The 18,209-nt window shown below is 28.9% G+C and overlaps 3 protein-coding genes across 4 annotated transcripts; 2 read left to right on the plus strand and 1 right to left on the minus strand.

The window, feature by feature from the left end:
* Nucleotides 1–1,692: 1,692 nt before the first annotated feature.
* Nucleotides 1,693–2,744, plus strand: LOC111421983 (DM4/DM12 domain-containing protein Desiccate). Its single transcript, XM_071198294.1, has 4 exons — nt 1,693–1,793; nt 1,856–2,151; nt 2,211–2,397; nt 2,458–2,744. The coding sequence occupies exons 1-4, from the start codon at nt 1,693–1,695 to the stop codon at nt 2,612–2,614; spliced, it is 741 nt and encodes a 246-aa protein (XP_071054395.1). The 3' UTR covers nt 2,615–2,744.
* Nucleotides 2,745–2,792: 48 nt separating this feature from the next.
* LOC111421980 (zinc finger protein-like 1 homolog) lies at nt 2,793–4,141 on the plus strand. Its single transcript, XM_023055175.2, has 5 exons — nt 2,793–3,012; nt 3,075–3,186; nt 3,255–3,448; nt 3,504–3,754; nt 3,813–4,141. Exons 1-5 carry the CDS (start codon nt 2,911–2,913, stop codon nt 4,009–4,011), a joined length of 858 nt encoding a protein of 285 aa, XP_022910943.1. The 5' UTR covers nt 2,793–2,910; the 3' UTR covers nt 4,012–4,141.
* Nucleotides 4,142–7,908: 3,767 nt separating this feature from the next.
* On the minus strand, nt 7,909–18,201 carry LOC111421981 (prolyl hydroxylase EGLN3-like). Of its 2 annotated transcripts, none has more exons than XM_071197261.1 (4): nt 17,129–18,201; nt 8,845–9,015; nt 8,642–8,790; nt 7,909–8,469 (listed from the first exon to the last, which is right to left on the minus strand). In XM_071197261.1, exons 1-4 carry the CDS (start codon nt 17,831–17,833, stop codon nt 8,457–8,459), a joined length of 1,038 nt encoding a protein of 345 aa, XP_071053362.1. In that variant the 5' UTR covers nt 17,834–18,201; the 3' UTR covers nt 7,909–8,456. The 2 variants fall into 2 exon arrangements, with proteins under 2 accessions (XP_071053362.1, XP_071053361.1); XM_071197260.1 differs by having other exon boundaries at nt 8,628–8,790.
* Between the last annotated feature and the right edge of the window lie 8 nt (nt 18,202–18,209).

Consider the following 18,209-nt stretch of genomic DNA (forward strand, 5'->3'; position numbering starts at 1 on the left):
CAACGAATAAAAACTTTGAATAGTTGATTTAAATTTCTCAGTGTCTTATCCCTGACTTTGTTCACCAATAAAAATGATTTAGTAGATAAAGTTTGTTTATTAAAAATACAAGAAACGTATTAATTAATGAATAATTAAATATGAACAACAACTTCAGGAACTAAACAGTCACAGACTGTGTCATCTTCTTCTACTAAACTTACTGGTTGTAAGGTTAGAACAGTTGAGTATCAAGAATGAAATCTTCGGTAGTATAGAAAAAGATTAGGGATCATAAACTGAGCAGCGGACTTTCCATTGAAACGATATTTATATGGGATATGGAGCATTATCTATCATTTTCAAAGAATCATTTTTTAATTTTATCGCTTTATGTATTTAAAAATAATGAGGAATTTTTAAGCGGGAAACTCGTTTCGAAAAATTCATGAATAAAAATGATCAGTAAACTCACGTTACTATAGTAACTAAGTGGCATTTAATGTTTTCCTCGCCTACTATAATTAAAATTTTGAATATTAATCTTTAATATTTTAGAATTAAAAAATAACGCTTATTTTCCCCAAATACACCATGCGTGCATACATCATTGGAAAGCTAAAAATATGCTCTTTTCAGTAACACCATAATTTACTATAGTTTGTATTTAAAAAAAATACAACTTTGTGTTGTATCTCAAAAATCATCAAATATTTTTAAAATTTTTCAACGGCAGTATATTCTACTTAAAAAAGTGTCTTAAGAACGTATCAACCTCATTCCTCTAATTTCAAAAATAAACGAAATATGAGCATTTTTTGAAATCACGAAAATTTGACTTTTTGGCTATAACTAAAAAACAAAAGAAGATAGAGGTTTGGTGTTTGCGGGATTGGGTTAGTCTCGAAAAAAGAAACCGGGACATGGCACCTACTTTTTTCGTATCTCTTATAGTTTCTGAGATAGCCTATAATAACACCCAAATTTGCCCACCCTGTACATTTCCGTGTGCCTCACAATGAAGGCACACCTGTTCCAGAAACAGACATAGCGTCAAATAAAAATTGGTACTGACGTTTAGAAGAGTATTGCCCTCTATCTCATGACACTTCACATACAACTTGGTTGGCGATCTAAAACTTTCAAAAGGAGCAAATTACACTGTTGAGGCTAAGGCTGTAATGTTGTAACTCCAGGTGCAAAAATTAGCATCGCTTAATATTTCAACATGCAGAATTCAATTTGGGTTATCCGTACCGGTTGAATGAATTATGATGATGGGACCAAATTATAAGAGTAAAAAAATCGCCAAAATTTCAATTTATATAAGGTGACTTAAATTTACTTTAACCTAATTAATGATTTAATTTATTTCTGATTATGTCGATGATGAAACTGAAATCCTTCCTTCCTTGTTTATTGTAATCAAAACCATGAAAACTTCAAGAAAACTGATAAAATCTACATTTTTATTATATAACTCGAAATAACCTCATTCAAAACTTAAGTATCGAGTAATTTTCTAAAGTTCTCGTTTTTATTAAAGTTCATAAACTTATCATTCGAAAGTAAAAACTATTTAGCAACCAGTGTCCACAGATTGCACTATTGTGTATTGTTTGACGTTAAGCATGTGTGACCACCACCGTATATAAATATATACGGCCACATCAAATTTATTTGTACAGTTTCTTAAAGAATCTCGTGAGAAAAATGTTGTCTTCAACCGGTAGTATTTTTTTAGCAGCGCTTATCATTGCTTTCTCTTGTACTTTTGTGCAAAGTACGCCCAAAAAATATCAAACTGAAGAAGGGTAAGTTAAAATTTTATTTCAACGCTTTTGATGCAATTTGCTTTTTTGGTTGAATTTTAAAGATTTCAACCGAGTTTTCGTTATTTTGAATCGTCTTTAATTACGAATAGAACAAACGAATCTCGAAGAAATGATTTGGAAGCTAAAGATTCTGCCGATAGATTGGAACGGTTTGGGTATGTCGGTTCTTTTGGAAATACCGGTAATGGACAAACTTACGGTTCGACTGGATTAGGAAATTCAGTTCCTATGAAAATCGATTTGGGAGGGGTACTTCTCGGTGCTTTAATTGGCCTAGGAGCTGTTTTAATTGTTCCAAAATTAACACAATTATTTTCTATGCATCCAAACTACAGAAGTAAAAAATTATTTCGGCATTTCATGATTTATTTTATTGAAATTATGTTTTCTTTTTAGGTTTAGATGATCAAAATTCAATTTTAACCGATATTATGGCCAGATTGGATAATTCTTTAGAACAAAATCATATTGATGGTAACTCATGTATGCAAAGAGTTATTTGTTCTTATGTGCATGAGGCACAAAAGAAAATTAAGGACGGCGGGGCGTCTACCATAGATGAAATAATCTTTTCAGTTTCAAAGTAAGACACCTCTTATACATAAAAGTTTTTAACTTATAGTTTTGTTCTTTTATGTTTTAGCAATGCTTTATTCAGTTTAATGCTAGATGGATCAACTATAAAACAAGCTGTCGATATGGGGAAACAATCTAATTTAGATCAATGCCAAAAATTGTATGAAAAATGTCCCCTAACTAAAGATAGCGTTCTGCAAATTTTGAGCAATGTTGTACCTTAATCCATTAATTTCTTTATTATTGATATTAGAATCCTGGGGTATTGTACTAATAAATTATGTTTTTATAATTATTATTAAAATTTCTAATAAATAATTTGTCTTAACCTTCTATAAGTTATGCAACAAAACAAACATTTATGTATAAAAGATAGATGTCGCTTATTAGCATCAGTGACTAAAGTCTTAAAGCATAACCTACATTATCGGCATTTCAACCTGTCAAATACGTGTACATATAAATAAAATGTTCGTTTCGCGTTTATTACTCTAGTTAATCATTAAATAAGCGTTTAAAAATGGGGCTGTGCAAGTGTCCGAAAAGAAAAGTAACAAACCAGTTTTGTTTCGAGCACAGAGTAAACGTCTGCGAGCATTGTATGGTTACAAATCACCCAAAAGTAAGTACATACAATCTTAATTTTTGGAAATACTTAATTGATTCGCTTAACTTTCACCACAGTGTATCATACAATCTTATTTACAATGGCTTCAAGACAGCGATTACAACCCTATTTGCGAATTATGCATGAAAGAATTGAATTTGGAGGATTGTATTAGATTAACTTGTTATCGTAAGTATATTCGAAAAAATGTTTTGGTTTTGTTCAAATAAAATATACATCTTCTTTTGATGTTGTAGATGTATTTCATTGGTCTTGTCTTGATAACTACTCAAGACAACTTCCTTCTACTACAGCTCCCGCTGGTTATACATGCCCTTCCTGTAGAGCTGCTTTATTTCCCCCTTCAAATTTAGTCAGTCCTGTTGCTGATGTTTTAAGAGAGAAATTAGCAGGAGTTAATTGGGCAAGAGCTGGTTTAGGATTACCTCTAGTAAATTTTGTGGTTATTATTATTATGAGATATATTATTTTTCATTTTTTTTTAGCTCTCTGAAGAAAGTGAATTAAAACCAGTTTTGAATAGAAACCCAGCTCCAAGTATATCACCTGGGCCACCTTATTCTGTGGTACATGTTGAAGATCAAGTTTCATTTAATAGGGAATCGAGTGATAAATATCAAGCACCAGCTAGAAGAGTATTTCAAGATATTAGAGAAACCAGAGGTGTTGTAGTTGACCATGATGAAGACAAATATAAACGAAGACCTGCTTCGGAATGGTTTAAAAGATTATGGAAGTATGCTTTTTGCTATTGAGGGTTAAAATTCCAAATTAATTTTATCTACTTATTTTAGAAATGCAAGGAATAATCCTAGAAATCGATCAAATGGCTCAATTTATAAACGATACTTTATGTTAACACTTATTATTGTTATTGCAATAATTGTGCTATTATTAACCATGTCTAGATTAAGTAGACATTCTTCGGATAATGATCCACTGTGGGATGTAAGAGAGAACCCTAATGTTCACTTCAAACAGGAAACAATTTAATTGCATTAAAAAAAGCACTTTTATGTAAAAATTACCTGAACTTTTTGTTTTCGTTAATAGATCAGCATTTATGTTTTGTGTATATTAAGCTGTATTTACTATTACATAAAAAATACATTATTGTTTCGTATTTTTATGTTTAATTTAAATCTAAAACTGTTTTTAATGAATACTTCATGCAATTTATCACAAAATATTTGCAGAATTTGTGTTTATATGAGACTAATCTTCAAGATGACTATGTATTTTTAAATCATCGAATTTTAAACCTAATTTGGCAGTACGTAATCAACCATTTATGCATATCAGCTGCATCAATTCACTTATTAAGTTATTATCAAATCCTACTAATAAGTATGTACTTGATGATTGTTGTATTATGTTATGATTAATTAAATTTCGAGTTTCGTAATTTCCTGGTTTGAAACTCTACTTTTAATTGGATTTTAATTTACTATACTCTGTTTTTAAACCAGGAGGAGTAAACGCGAAAGTCAGATTTACACTAGGAAAAATCACCAGAAAATATCACTAGATATTTTGGCGGTAAATTTAAATTAATAATTATTTGTCTTAAAGCTGCTAACACAGAGCTGATTTTATTTGGGCCAAGAAAGGTGATAAGTGAGAATTCTGTTCGGGATCGGGTCAAGATAGTTGTCAACAATCAAGTATTGCCGCTGAAAGATTGTGTGAAAAACTTGGGTGTCTTATTGGACGAAAATTTAAACTTTAATAAACACATCAATAAGTGCACTGCTTCCGCGTATGCTGCTCTTAAGCTGATTTATGGCGGTCAGTCGTTCCTCAATCGTAGAACAAGGGTGCTTTTGTGCGAGGCCTTGGTGTTAGCGCATTTTAATTATTGTGATACATTGTATGATCAGTGTATTTCATATAGTAATACGAAAAAAATGTAGAAAATTCAAAATTCTTGCTTGCGCTTGATATTTAGGTTACGGGTTCGCACAAATTAAAGGATTTGAGTTGGCTCAACATGAAAAACAGGCGCATACTTCATTCGGCGGTTTTGTTCTTTAATATAATTACTTTGAAGAAACCTCCATACTTGTTCAATAAAATAAAATTTCGTACCGATGTTCATACCTTGAATATTCGATTCAAGGGCACACTTACCCCGCCGATACATCATCACCAGCTATTTAAGAAATGCTTTTCATACCAAATAACACATATTCTTAATGATTTGCCATCAACTGTAAAATGTTGCACTTCTTCAAGGTTGTTTCATCACAGAGTGAACGGCCGCTTGTCTCAAATTCAGAATGCATTGTAGGGCGACAGGGATCGGGCAGTTTACGCTTAGTAATTAATTATGATTTCACCATCGGGTCTTTTTCTTTTCGTTTTTCTTTTCTTTTTCTCTCTTGTATATTTAGAATTAGTTTTATTAGGTTTGAGTGGAAGAGCAGGTGCTGTTACGGCTGCACCTGAACTCCGCCTAATTTGTGCTGGCTTAATTTATAATAATTTTATGTATATATGTATACTATGCATAAATATATTATTATTATTATATATTTATGGTTAACAACAAGCATCGCATCATTTTGTTGTTGTCGAATTGCTCAGAGAAAGATGCGGATTACATTCGCACACTAAATTTTTTTACCATTATGCATTTTTAAAATGGGGGCGCGGATTAGATTCGAGTGCGGATAAGATTCGAGAAAATACGGTACTCCTCCTGGTTTAAAAACAGAGTATAGTTGCCAAAGAAAACTTCAAGGTAAAATTAATGTTTGTAAACAAAACTAACCTTACCTAACATTCCTTCACGCTATAATTGACATTACAAAAGAAAACTTCACGCTATAATTCCCATTACTAATTGCCAAAGAAAACTTCATGGTATAATTAATGTTTGTAAACAAAACTAACCTTACCTCACATTCCTTCACGCTATAATTGACATTACAAAAGAAAACTTCACGCTATAATTACCATTACAAATTGCCAAAGAAAACTTCATGGTATAATTAATGTTTGTAAACAAAACTAACCTTACCTCACATTCCTTCACGCTATAATTGACATTACAAAAGAAAACTTCACGCTATAATTGCCATTACAAATTGCCAAAGAATACTTCATGGTATAATTAATGTTTGTAAACAAAACTAACCTTACCTCACATTCCTTCACGCTCTAATTGACATTACAAAAGAAAACTTCACGCTATAATTGCCATTACTAATTGCCAAAGAATACTTCATGGTATAATTAATGTTTGTAAACAAAACTAACCTTACCTAACATTCAGCGTCTGAAGACACAGGGCTAAACCCGAAACTTAAAAATATACAACTTAGCGCTGAATAACAATTAAAACTAGAACTAACACTTGCACTAGAACTATACTCTGTTTTTAAACCAGGAGGAGTAAACGCGAAAGTCAGATTTACACTGGGAAAAATCACCAGAAAATATCACTAGATATTTTGGCGGTAAATTTAAATTAATAATTATTATTTATTTATTTACTTATTATTGTATTTATTTTCGTTTGTTATCGTCAACACTAAACATACAAATTAACATTGAAGTTATGAGTGTATTTATTTCAAAATATAATAAAAAAGGGTTTAAGAACACAAAATATACAATAATGACACGAAACTGTCGAATTATCAATTACCTAACCTTCAAATTCAAAATTGCCTGTGTGTGAACCTTCCTCGCATTCAACCAATCACGTGCAAGGTCAATCTGGTGACAAATTTAAAATACTCCTGGTTTAAAAACAGAGTATAGTTGCCAAAGAAAACTTCAAGGTATAATTAATGTTTGTAAACAAAACTAACCTTACCTAACATTCCTTCACGCTATAATTGCCATTACAAAAGAAAACTTCACGCTATAATTGCCATTACTAATTGCCAAAGAATACTTCATGGTATAATTAATGTTTGTAAACAAAACTAACCTTACCTCACATTCCTTCACGCTATAATTGACATTACAAAAGAAAACTTCACGCTATAATTGCCATTACAAATTGCCAAAGAATACTTCAAGGTATAATTAATGTTTGTAAACAAAACTAACCTTACCTCACATTCCTTCACGCTATAATTGACATTACAAAAGAAAACTTCACGCTATAATTGCCATTACTAATTGCCAAAGAATACTTCATGGTATAATTAATGTTTGTAAACAAAACTAACCTTACCTAACATTCAGCGTCTGAAGACACAGGGCTAAACCCGAAACTTAAAAATATACAACTTAGCGCTGAGTAACAATTAAAACTAGAACTAACACTTGCACTAGAACTATACTCTGTTTTTAAACCAGAACGAGTAAAGGCGAAAGTCAGATTCACACTGGAAAAAATCACCAGAAAATATCACTAGATATTTTGGCGGTAAATTTAAATTAATAATTATTATTTATTTATTTACTTATTATTGTATTTATTTTCGTTTGTTATCGTCAATACTATACATACAAATTAACATTGAAGTTATGAGTGTATTTATTTCAAAATATAATAAAAAAGGGTTTAAGAACACAAAATATACAATGACACGAAACTGTCGAATTATCAATTACCTAACCTTCAAATTCAAAATTGCCTGTGTGTGAACCTTCCTCGCATTCAACCAATCACGTGCAAGGTCAATCTGGTGATAAATTTAACATACTCCTCCTGGTTTAAAAACAGAGTATAGTTGGTAGAAAACTATATTCATTATCTTAAAAAGAAAAGTGTGGAAAGTTGTGTAGTGACTTTCCATTATTTTTTTGAATAACAAATATCTGCTCAGTGTTATAAGCACTTTTTAAAGCTCCTATATTCTTAATTACATCTAAACCACCTAAGAAAGTATTTTCACTTGTATAAAAGTACCCAAAAGTAAACTAATGAAAAAAATATGTAAGAAATGTATTAGTCAATATAATATCATACAATATTTAACAATTCAATATATCTGCACAAAATTATGCTTATACAATCTTTATACAGTAGTAAAATATAGTTAACGTTTCACCTACTCGTATTTTTCTTTACTTCTTTCATAAGAAAACACTTGTAGGCGTTTAGTAAAGAAATAGATACGAAGGGATGTCGAGGAATACCCGGTATAAAAACAAAGTTTAATATATAAAAAAGACTGGGGAAAACGTTTATTATAATTTTTTTTGGGTCCAATTAGTAACTCCTCGACGACTTATCACACGCATCGAACGTACGTACAAAAAAGAACGATTCGGTCAAAGTACGTACTTACACAAATTTCGTATTATTTTATATACAACAATAGATACAGCGGCGGCGCGTTCAAACAGGTATCACATTGTATTAATTTTTGTTACGTTGATATTGTAGTCTGCTCATCGTTCGTCTCAACTCCGAACTTTTTAAAAACGGACTGTACAAATTATATACACTGAGCTTTCTTTGCTAAATTGGCTGCTTAATCATCGACCCTACAAAAATAAAAATTAACTTAATTATCAATACAAATGTTGAATAAATATATGGCTTTTACATGCAAAAATAAGAAATTATACTATTAATTGAGAAAAAAACGATATCAAATTGTTTGAAATAAAAAAATAAAAGAAAAATGTCTTCAAAAACCTACTTTCTTTCTCATACCTCCGACACGCCGCCTCCCTCTCGATTGAATCAAAATACCATAACGTAATTGCGTATCGCGTTTGATAAGCTGGTTGAACTTCGTGTGGGTTTCTTCTGTCTGACCAGAAAAATAATAATCTGTCGAATAATGGTTCAATATCGGCTACCTAAAAAAATATCGTTAAAAATTAATACATCAATTCATAATTGTTTTATTTAACCTTGTCTCCTCTCCAACCTTCAGGGAATATTCGTAACAAACCCCCACAATCTTTAACGTCCCAATTTAAATTTAAATAATATATCGCTGTTATACATCTTCCATCTCTGTTTGGATTGTCCACGTGTTTTACATAACGCGATCCCGAACCTGGATAACACGCTACCATGGCCTAAAAAACAATTAACTATCAATTTACAATAATTACATAATATAATAATTATTAAGAATGTCCTCAATTTAAATCCATAATAATCTAAAGTAAAAATTTATGTAAGTGCTATGTTGATTAAATTTTATTTATAGAACGGTGCCGAGACGTTTTTAATTTCGTCGTTCTGGGAATTCTATTTTCAATAGAAAATCCAAGTGATTCGCAACAAATTGATAAAGATTGTTTTATGAGGTTTTTATAATGGCGTAGAACCAAGAATTTGATTATTTTTGTATTTATTCAAGTTAAATAGAATTTAATTTAACTAATTGAAATTTCGTAGAAATTTGCTTATGTAATTTTAATCTAAAGGAACTTTGTTGGCATTTATTTTATAATTCTTAATAATTAAATGGATTAAAGAAAAGAAATATACGATTATATTATCTTAAACCTTGTATGATTTCGTAGGTGTTAAAAGTTAAATAACCAAACAATATCTTAATCCAAGCAAAAAGGAGTGAAAAGAGGACAACATAATATTCACTCCATCACCATTTAGATCACGGCTCGTTTCTTTTAATTTCGTCGTATTGGTGTTGGAGTTTATCTCCCCCAGAGTAATATAAAATGCCGTTTTGTATCCTCTGAGTTCCTATCTCACCACGCTTAGGCCCAGTATCTTAATCCGCAGTTTCTACATCTCTACATTCCACGTGGCATTATAACCAGGGCACGGAACTTTTGTAACAAAACGATACGGTTTCCCCCTTCCACTCGTTCTCACAAAATCTTGATTAAAAGAACAGCATACTGTTCAGAGGGAAATTAAAATTTCAAGTTAGCAAAAAATTGTATTAACAAACACTGTTCCTGAAACAATTCTAAACAAACTTTGTCAACAATTTTTTTTGATTTAATCAATAATTAAGGAGATAACCTGAAAATAATAATTTTAAAATTTTTATACATAATTACACTTAGATGCTTAATTAATAGAGATGTAAAAATTTTTTATTAAGATAATTGATTCATAATCGAAATTGAAACAAATTTTATTTAAAACATTTTTTAATAAAAACAATAATTGTTGAGATAATTAATTTTGATGGCATACTATTCAGAGGGAAATTAAAATTTCAAGTTAGCAAAAAATTGTATTAACAAACACTGTTCCTGAAACAATTCTAAACAAACTTTGTCAACAATTTTTTTTGATTTAATCAATAATTAAGGAGATAACCTCAAAATAATAATTTTCAAATTTTTATACATAATTACACTTAGATGCTTAATTAATAGAGATGTAAAAATTTTTTATTAAGATAATTGATTCAAAATCGAAATTGAAACAAATTTTATTTAAAACATTTTTTAATAAAAACAATAATTGTTGAGATAATTAATTTTGATGGCATACTATTCAGAGGGAAATTAAAATTTCAAGTTAGCAAAAAATTGTATTAACAAGCACTGTTCCTGAAACAATTCTAAACAAACTTTGTCAACAATTTTTTTTGATTTAATCAATAATTAAGGAGATAACCTCAAAATAATAATTTTCAAATTTTTATACATAATTACACTTAGATGCTTAATTAATAGAGATGTAAAAATTTTTTATTAAGATAATTGATTCATAATCGAAATTGAAACAAATTTTATTTAAAACATTTTTTAATAAAAACAATAATTGTTGAGATAATTAATTTTGATGGCATACTATTCAGAGGGAAATTAAAATTTCAAGTTAGCAAAAAATTGTATTAACAAACACTGTTCCTGAAACAATTCTAAACAAACTTTGTCAACAATTTTTTTTGATTTAATCAATAATTAAGGAGATAACCTCAAAATAATAATTTTAAAATTTTTATACATAATTACACTTAGATGCTTAATTAATAGAGATGTAAAAATTTTTTATTAAGATAATTGATTCAAAATCGAAATTGAAACAAATTTTATTTAAAACATTTTTTAATAAAAACAATAATTGTTGAGATAATTAATTTTGATGGCATACTATTCAGAGGGAAATTAAAATTTCAAGTTAGCAAAAAATTGTATTAACAAACACTGTTCCTGAAACAATTCTAAACAAACTTTGTCAACAATTTTTTTTGATTTAATCAATAATTAAGGAGATAACCTCAAAATAATAATTTTCAAATTTTTATACATAATTACACTTAGATGCTTAATTAATAGAGATGTAAAAATTTTTTATTAAGATAATTGATTCAAAATCGAAATTGAAACAAATTTTATTTAAAACATTTTTTAATAAAAACAATAATTGTTGAGATAATTAATTTTGATGGCATACTATTCAGAGGGAAATTAAAATTTTAAGTTAGCAAAAAATTGTATTAACAAACACTGTTCCTGAAACAATTCTAAACAAACTTTGTCAACAATTTTTTTCGATTTAATCAATAATTAAGGAGATAACCTCAAAATAATAATTTTAAAATTTTTATACATAATTACACTTAGATGCTTAATTAATAGAGATGTAAAAATTTTTTATTAAGATAATTGATTCAAAATCGAAATTGAAACAAATTTTATTTAAAACATTTTTTAATAAAAACAATAATTGTTGAGATAATTAATTTTGATGGCATACTATTCAGAGGGAAATTAAAATTTCATGTTAGCAAAAAATTGTATTAACAAACACTGTCCCTGAAGTCATTCTAAACAAATTTTGTTAACAACATTTTTTGATTAAATCAACAATAAGGATATAACCTCAAAAATATTAATTTTTGTAGCATACTGTTCAGTGGGAAATTAAAATTTCAAGTTAGAAAAAAATTGTATTATAAAAATTGTTCCTGAAACAATTCTAAACAAACTTTGTCAACAATTTTTTTGATTTAATCAATAATTAAGGAGATTACATCAAAATAATAATTTTAAAATTTTTATACATAATTACACTTAGATGCTTAATTAATAGAGATGTAAAAATTTGTTATTAAGATAATTGATTCAAAACCGAAATTGAAACAAATTTTATTTAAAACATTTTTTAATAAAAACAATAATTGTTGAGATAATTAATTTTGATGGCATACTATTCAGAGGGAAATTAAAATTTCATGTTAGCAAAAAATTGTATTAACAAACACTGTTCCTGAAGTCATTCTAAACAAATTTTGTTAACGACATTTTTTGATTAAATCAACAATAAGGATATAACCTCAAAAATATTAATTTTTGTAGCATACTGTTCAGTGGGAAATTAAAATTTCAAGTTAAAAAAAAATTGTATTATAAAAATTGTTCCTGAAACAATTCTAAACAAACTTTGTCAACAATTTTTTTGATTTAATCAATAATTAAGAAGATTACCTCAAAATAATAATTTTAAAATTTTTATACATAATTACACTTAGATGCTTAATTAATAGAGATGTAAAAATTTGTTATTAAGATAATTGATTCAAAATCGAAATTGAAACAAATTTTATTTAAAACATTTTTTAATAAAAACAATAATTGTTGAGATAATTAATTTTGATAGCATACTATTCAGAGGGAAATTAAAATTTCAAGTTAGCAAAAAATTGTATTAACAAACACTGTTCCTGAAGTCATTCTAAACAAATTTTGTTAACGACATTTTTTGATTAAATCAACAATAAGGATATAACCTCAAAAATATTAATTTTTGTAGCATACTGTTCAGTGGGAAATTAAAATTTCAAGTTAAAAAAAAATTGTATTATAAAAATTGTTCCTGAAACAATTCTAAACAAACTTTGTCAACAATTTTTTTGATTTAATCAATAATTAAGAAGATTACCTCAAAATAATAATTTTAAAATTTTTATACATAATTACACTTAGATGCTTAATTAATAGAGATGTAAAAATTTGTTATTAAGATAATTGATTCAAAAACGAAATTGAAACAAATTTTATTTAAAACATTTTTTAATAAAAACAATAATTGTTGAGATAATTAATTTTGATAGCATACTATTCAGAGGGAAATTAAAATTTCAAGTTAGCAAAAAATTGTATTAACAAACACTGTTCCTGAAGTCATTCTAAACAAATTTTGTTAACGACATTTTTTGATTAAATCAACAATAAGGATATAACCTCAAAAATATTAATTTTTGTAGCATACTGTTCAGTGGGAAATTAAAATTTCAAGTTAAAAAAAAATTGTATTATAAAAATTGTTCCTGAAACAATTCTAAACAAACTTTGTCAACAATTTTTTTGATTTAATCAATAATTAAGAAGATTACCTCAAAATAATAATTTTAAAATTTTTATACATAATTACACTTAGATGCTTAATTAATAGAGATGTAAAAATTTGTTATTAAGATAATTGATTCAAAATCGAAATTGAAACAAATTTTATTTAAAACATTTTTTAATAAAAACAATAATTGTTGAGATAATTAATTTTGATAGCATACTATTCAGAGGGAAATTAAAATTTCAAGTTAGCAAAAAATTGTATTAACAAACACTGTTCCTGAAGTAATTCTAAACAAATTTTGTTAACAACATTTTTCGATTAAATCAACAATAAGGATATAACCTCAAAAATAATAATTTTTATACTATTCAGAGGGAAATTAAAATTTTAAGTTAGCAAAAAATTTTATTAACAAACACTGTTCCTGAGGTAATTCTAAACAAATTTTGTTAATAAAAATTTATGATTTGATCAATAACCTCAAAAAAAATTTTATATATAAATTTTTATATATTTTTTTTATTGAGAAAATCGTTTTAGTGGAGGGGGGAAATCGTTTTGTTACAAAAGTTCCGTGCCCTAATTATAACTTTGTTCGACTTCTCCAAAAATCCAAGGGATTGCTTTGCGCGTTTTCATATAACGGTGTCCGATTGTGCCACGATTTTGAAGCTAAGTCAGGCCAGGGTGACTCAGAAGGTGTTTCCCATAGAGGTATCCAATGCACAATTGGTTATTATTGAGATACCGGTAGCATCGAGGATTATCCCAGAAGTGGAAAAAAACAGACTGCTGTAAGTCCACCATAGTATTAGGGACAAATCCGGTAAAATTAGAAGAGGAGTCTCAGAAAATCGCCAAGAAGCTGAATATCAGCCGTGATTTCAGCTGTGCACAGGACGACAGAAGCTCTCGACTTTTTCGTGTGGTCGATCTTTGAGTGCAGAAAAATCTCGACACTCTGAAACGCACCCTTCAAAAAGCATAGGACGATCTGGAGTACCTCTCCTCCACGGTGGCTGTGTTTATTTATTTATTTATTACACCATTAACTCCATTAATTCTTTTACGGTTTAACAGTAGTCTTAAAAATTTAAAATTGTTTTTAATAAATATACACTAAAATTGATCAATTTTTTATTAACATCAATAAATCAATCAAAAAAAAAAGTTTGTATCTCAATAATGAATCGGATCTTTCTTATTTGAAATTATATCACTTTCAAGTAGTTTCTTCGCAGATAAAATACCTAGAACTGGAATTATGCTGTTTTAATCAATTGATAAAATAATAATATCGCTGCTACGTGTAAAAAATACATTTATTATTTTCATAAAAAAGATAATTAATTTGTAGATAAGAAACAATAGATTAACACGTAGTAATTATTAGTAGTAAACAATATAAAATAATTTCGTCTAACATTAGGTAACATATTAATTTCACGGGAAATACAAACTCATTAAACTAATGTTGACGCGATGATTATCTAAATAGGTGTTTAAATTGAAAAACACGTTTAACGACGACGTAAATATAAAATGCTTAAGTTTGATAATAATAACTAGAGGGAAAATGAAAATAAATAAAATCAAAGTTAGATTCGGTAATCGAAATCGTAAATTCCCGGTTTTTAGCAATATTTTCGTCGACGCGCTTTGCCTACGTGACTAGAAGCATGCTGCTCGCGAATCGCCCGAAAGAGATAGCCTTATACGTTACTCGGTTCGTATCGGAAAAGGTTGGAGATAAAACAAATGTATTTACAAAACCAACGCCTCGTAAACGTACCAGTAACCTGCATGTTTTTTTACTATCTATTATTAGAATAGAATAGAAGACACAAAAATATTTCATGGAAAATCATCTAAACTTTATGCAGCAATAATCGGTCATTTTACGACCTTTCACAAAACTGTTTAATTATAATTCACAACCACTATTTTCCACTATATATAAATCCACTCAATTATCGTAAAATTAAAGAAAAATTTATTCAAACCAAGTTGTTAAATCGAAATTGTGTAAACAGAACGCACGTTGTAACTTCAATGATTCATTTTCAAGCCACTATTTAAATTTTATTAGAACATTGCTATTCGTGTCACGTACAAATGAGAGGGTATGCCCCTAACTTTTAAAATGGAAAAACGTAAATAGAAACTTGTAAAAGAAAAACAAAACGTTTTAAAAATAAAAGTAATGTCCACTTATGTTTCAAGAGGAAACGTAATATAAGAAAGTAAATATTTCTAGGTATTTATTGTGGAATTTATTGAGATAGTATTATATAAAATTATTCATCTTTCAAAATAGATTTATATCTAATCTTTTTTTAAAGTAAGATATAAAAAATGGTTATCTTATGAATTAACGGAAGTTGAAGATTACGTTGTAAAGCAATTATTTTATAAAATAATACGAGATAAACGTGAAGAAATTATTAGATGAATGTTATAAAACATACACAGTTGAAATGTTTAACCTTTTGAATGTATGGCATGGGTTGGGCGTCAAACACTTGGAAACTTTCAAAATTTGACCTTAATTTCTCTCAGTTCGCTATGACCAAGTAAAAAAATCTGCGAAGAATCCCAATTCTTTCTAGAAAGAATAATGTAGAAACACATAAAGATTTAAGATTAATTTATTACTTTTTGAATCATTGCAACATCAACTTAATTTAAGTTACTTTCAAAGTTTTCTTAGAAGCTGTTCTATTCTTCTGTTTACTAATTAATAATAATTAAAATTATATTTTTAAAACTTTCTATTTTTAAATTTAACTTAAAAAAAATCTCTGTAAACTTCTGCAAGGAATTGCACCATCTAGTCTTCTGCAAGTCGTATCCACTCATCAGCCAGCAGTATCTAGTCCTTTCCAGCAGTACCTAGTCTTTTCACTAATATTTAGTCCTTTCCAACAGTATCTAGTCTTTTCCAGCAGTCTTGTATTCTATCTAGTCTTCTATTAAGTAAGTCTAGACCTCCAAAAGCAGTGTCTAGCCCATTATCTAGTCATTTACCAGTAGTAGCTAGTCTTCCATAAACAGTATCTAATCTTCTGTCAGCAATATAAGATGACGAAATATAAGCGAAATACTTAAATAACTTATTGCAACCCAAAGTTCCCTACATTTTATATGACAAAATCCTGATTTAAGAACTTGACAACAATACTAACCAAGTGTCTTTGTAAAGATCTTATTTGTGTGGTACAACATGTAACATCTCTCCAGTATAAACTATGTACAGGGGTTTCCAATAAGAGGTGTTATTTTGAATAGCCCGTTATTTTGATAGATGTCACTTTTGAAGCTGTCATTTTTTGACATTTGACAAGTAGAAAGTACGCCATTAATAAAAATGGAACGATACACGCTTCAACAACGCATTGAAATTATTAAAATTCACTATAAAAATGGTGAACCCAGGTTTGTCCATTCTTAAACCCAACCCAACCCAACCCAACCCAACCCAACCCTTTATATTAAATATTATTGGATCATCTGTTTTGAGTGCCTCATTTAGTAATCGTACAGATTACATATTAAAATATGGCTAATTTGAAATGAAAGTGAAATATGAATATGGTTAAGCTAAAAATGTGACGACACTTGCAGCAGCAGTCAGTGTCAATGGATTCTAATGTGGATCACTAGAAATGCCGGAAAGAAAGAACAACATCTAAAGCACTAAGAGAAGAGGAAATTCATTTAAGTTGACATTCCAAATTTTAACCCTAAATTTTAATAATAATAACAAAAACATAATCAATTCATTAAATAATATAAATCAGCAATCAATATTGATAACCAATTTGTACTTAAAATGTAGTGATAGTATGAATCTATAGAAAAATAATTAAGGGGAGTATGAATGAAACAAATATTTCTCACCTTTGTCCTACCATTAATATTATACTGTCCCATTTTGCCATTATTCTCCATTTTATTTGCTCTTATTATAACGGCATCTACTTGACTTATAAGACTTCCAATATAATTACAAAACGATTCTTTGCCATCCACCCAAGCTATTTTATCCCCTCGTATCGTTTTCAAATCCGTTCTGCCCCTATTCGATACCAACTGTCCATCTTTGAACACACCACTCGAGTACATGTTTAGCACTTCTTTTAAAACTAATCTTCCTTTTTCCTCACCAAGAAAATTATCAACCACACAGACACCGTAATCATTCATATCTCTTAATACGTTGAGACTCATCAAGTCAATGTCTGTATCCGGCCCGCGGGATTTATTTAACGTAGTACAATGAAAAGAAGGATCGAAACGAAGGTTTTCCTTGCTGGCGGGCATGTTTTCGTCGTTGACTTTCGATTTGTATAGGTTCGGTGATAAACTTTGGGCACAGGAACTTAATATTTCGTCCTCGGAGCTTCCTACAACCGGCAACGTTCCGTTTGTCTCCTTTTCAACGTTTAAAGTTTGAACGTTTTGATCGTCGGCTGTGTTACAAGTTGGTTTGTGTCGTTTCCAATCTTGCTTTTGATGCGTTCTCGAACAATAAAATGTCTTTTTGCAGCGGGCGCACCGAAGCAAATTCTCCTGCGATCCACACACTACGCAAGTTGAATTCATTTTAAAATCGCAGAACACTGGGCCATCTACGACGTGCCACTGACATTGCTGCTGCCATTTTTCACCTTGGTTCTAATTATTTTATGATCGGTAGGTGGAGCCATATGGTTATCAGCTGTTTATCAAAAGACTTTATTTCGCATTTTTTGTACGTGCCGTCATCCTCACGTACGTTTTAAACTTTAAATATCAATTTTTATTTTACATTTATTTGTTATTTACACACAACACTTTTAATGATAATCGCGCATTCTATAAGATAAATAATTGTTTTTTGCTTTATCTGCGTCTGACTTCATTTCCATTATTATTATTTTATTCAACTTTTTAACCGGTTTTTCGTTGTGATGACAAAAATCTTATTGTTATTTTTACA

Source organism: Onthophagus taurus, chromosome 7 (genome assembly GCF_036711975.1).
Source record: "Onthophagus taurus isolate NC chromosome 7, IU_Otau_3.0, whole genome shotgun sequence".
Lineage (NCBI taxonomy): Eukaryota > Metazoa > Arthropoda > Insecta > Coleoptera > Scarabaeidae > Onthophagus > Onthophagus taurus.

Excerpts from the sequence above, each read along its gene's own strand:
- LOC111421983 (XM_071198294.1), top strand. The coding sequence starts at position 1,693 with ATGTTGTCTTCAACCGGTAGTATTTTTTTAGCAGCGCTTATCATTGCT. Across the intron at positions 1,794-1,855 it reads AAATATCAAACTGAAGAAGG|ATTTCAACCGAGTTTTCGTT; the intron begins GTAAGTTAAAAT and ends TGAATTTTAAAG. Across the intron at positions 2,398-2,457 it reads ATAATCTTTTCAGTTTCAAA|CAATGCTTTATTCAGTTTAA; the intron begins GTAAGACACCTC and ends TTTATGTTTTAG.
- LOC111421980 (XM_023055175.2), top strand. The coding sequence starts at position 2,911 with ATGGGGCTGTGCAAGTGTCCGAAAAGAAAAGTAACAAACCAGTTTTGT. Across the intron at positions 3,449-3,503 it reads CTGGTTTAGGATTACCTCTA|CTCTCTGAAGAAAGTGAATT; the intron begins GTAAATTTTGTG and ends ATTTTTTTTTAG. Across the intron at positions 3,755-3,812 it reads TGGTTTAAAAGATTATGGAA|AAATGCAAGGAATAATCCTA; the intron begins GTATGCTTTTTG and ends TACTTATTTTAG.
- LOC111421981 (XM_071197260.1), bottom strand. The coding sequence starts at position 17,833 with ATGAATTCAACTTGCGTAGTGTGTGGATCGCAGGAGAATTTGCTTCGG. Across the intron at positions 8,791-8,844 it reads AAGGTTGGAGAGGAGACAAG|GTAGCCGATATTGAACCATT; the intron begins GTTAAATAAAAC and ends ATATTTTTTTAG. Across the intron at positions 8,470-8,627 it reads TCGGAGGTATGAGAAAGAAA|GGTCGATGATTAAGCAGCCA; the intron begins GTAGGTTTTTGA and ends TTATTTTTGTAG.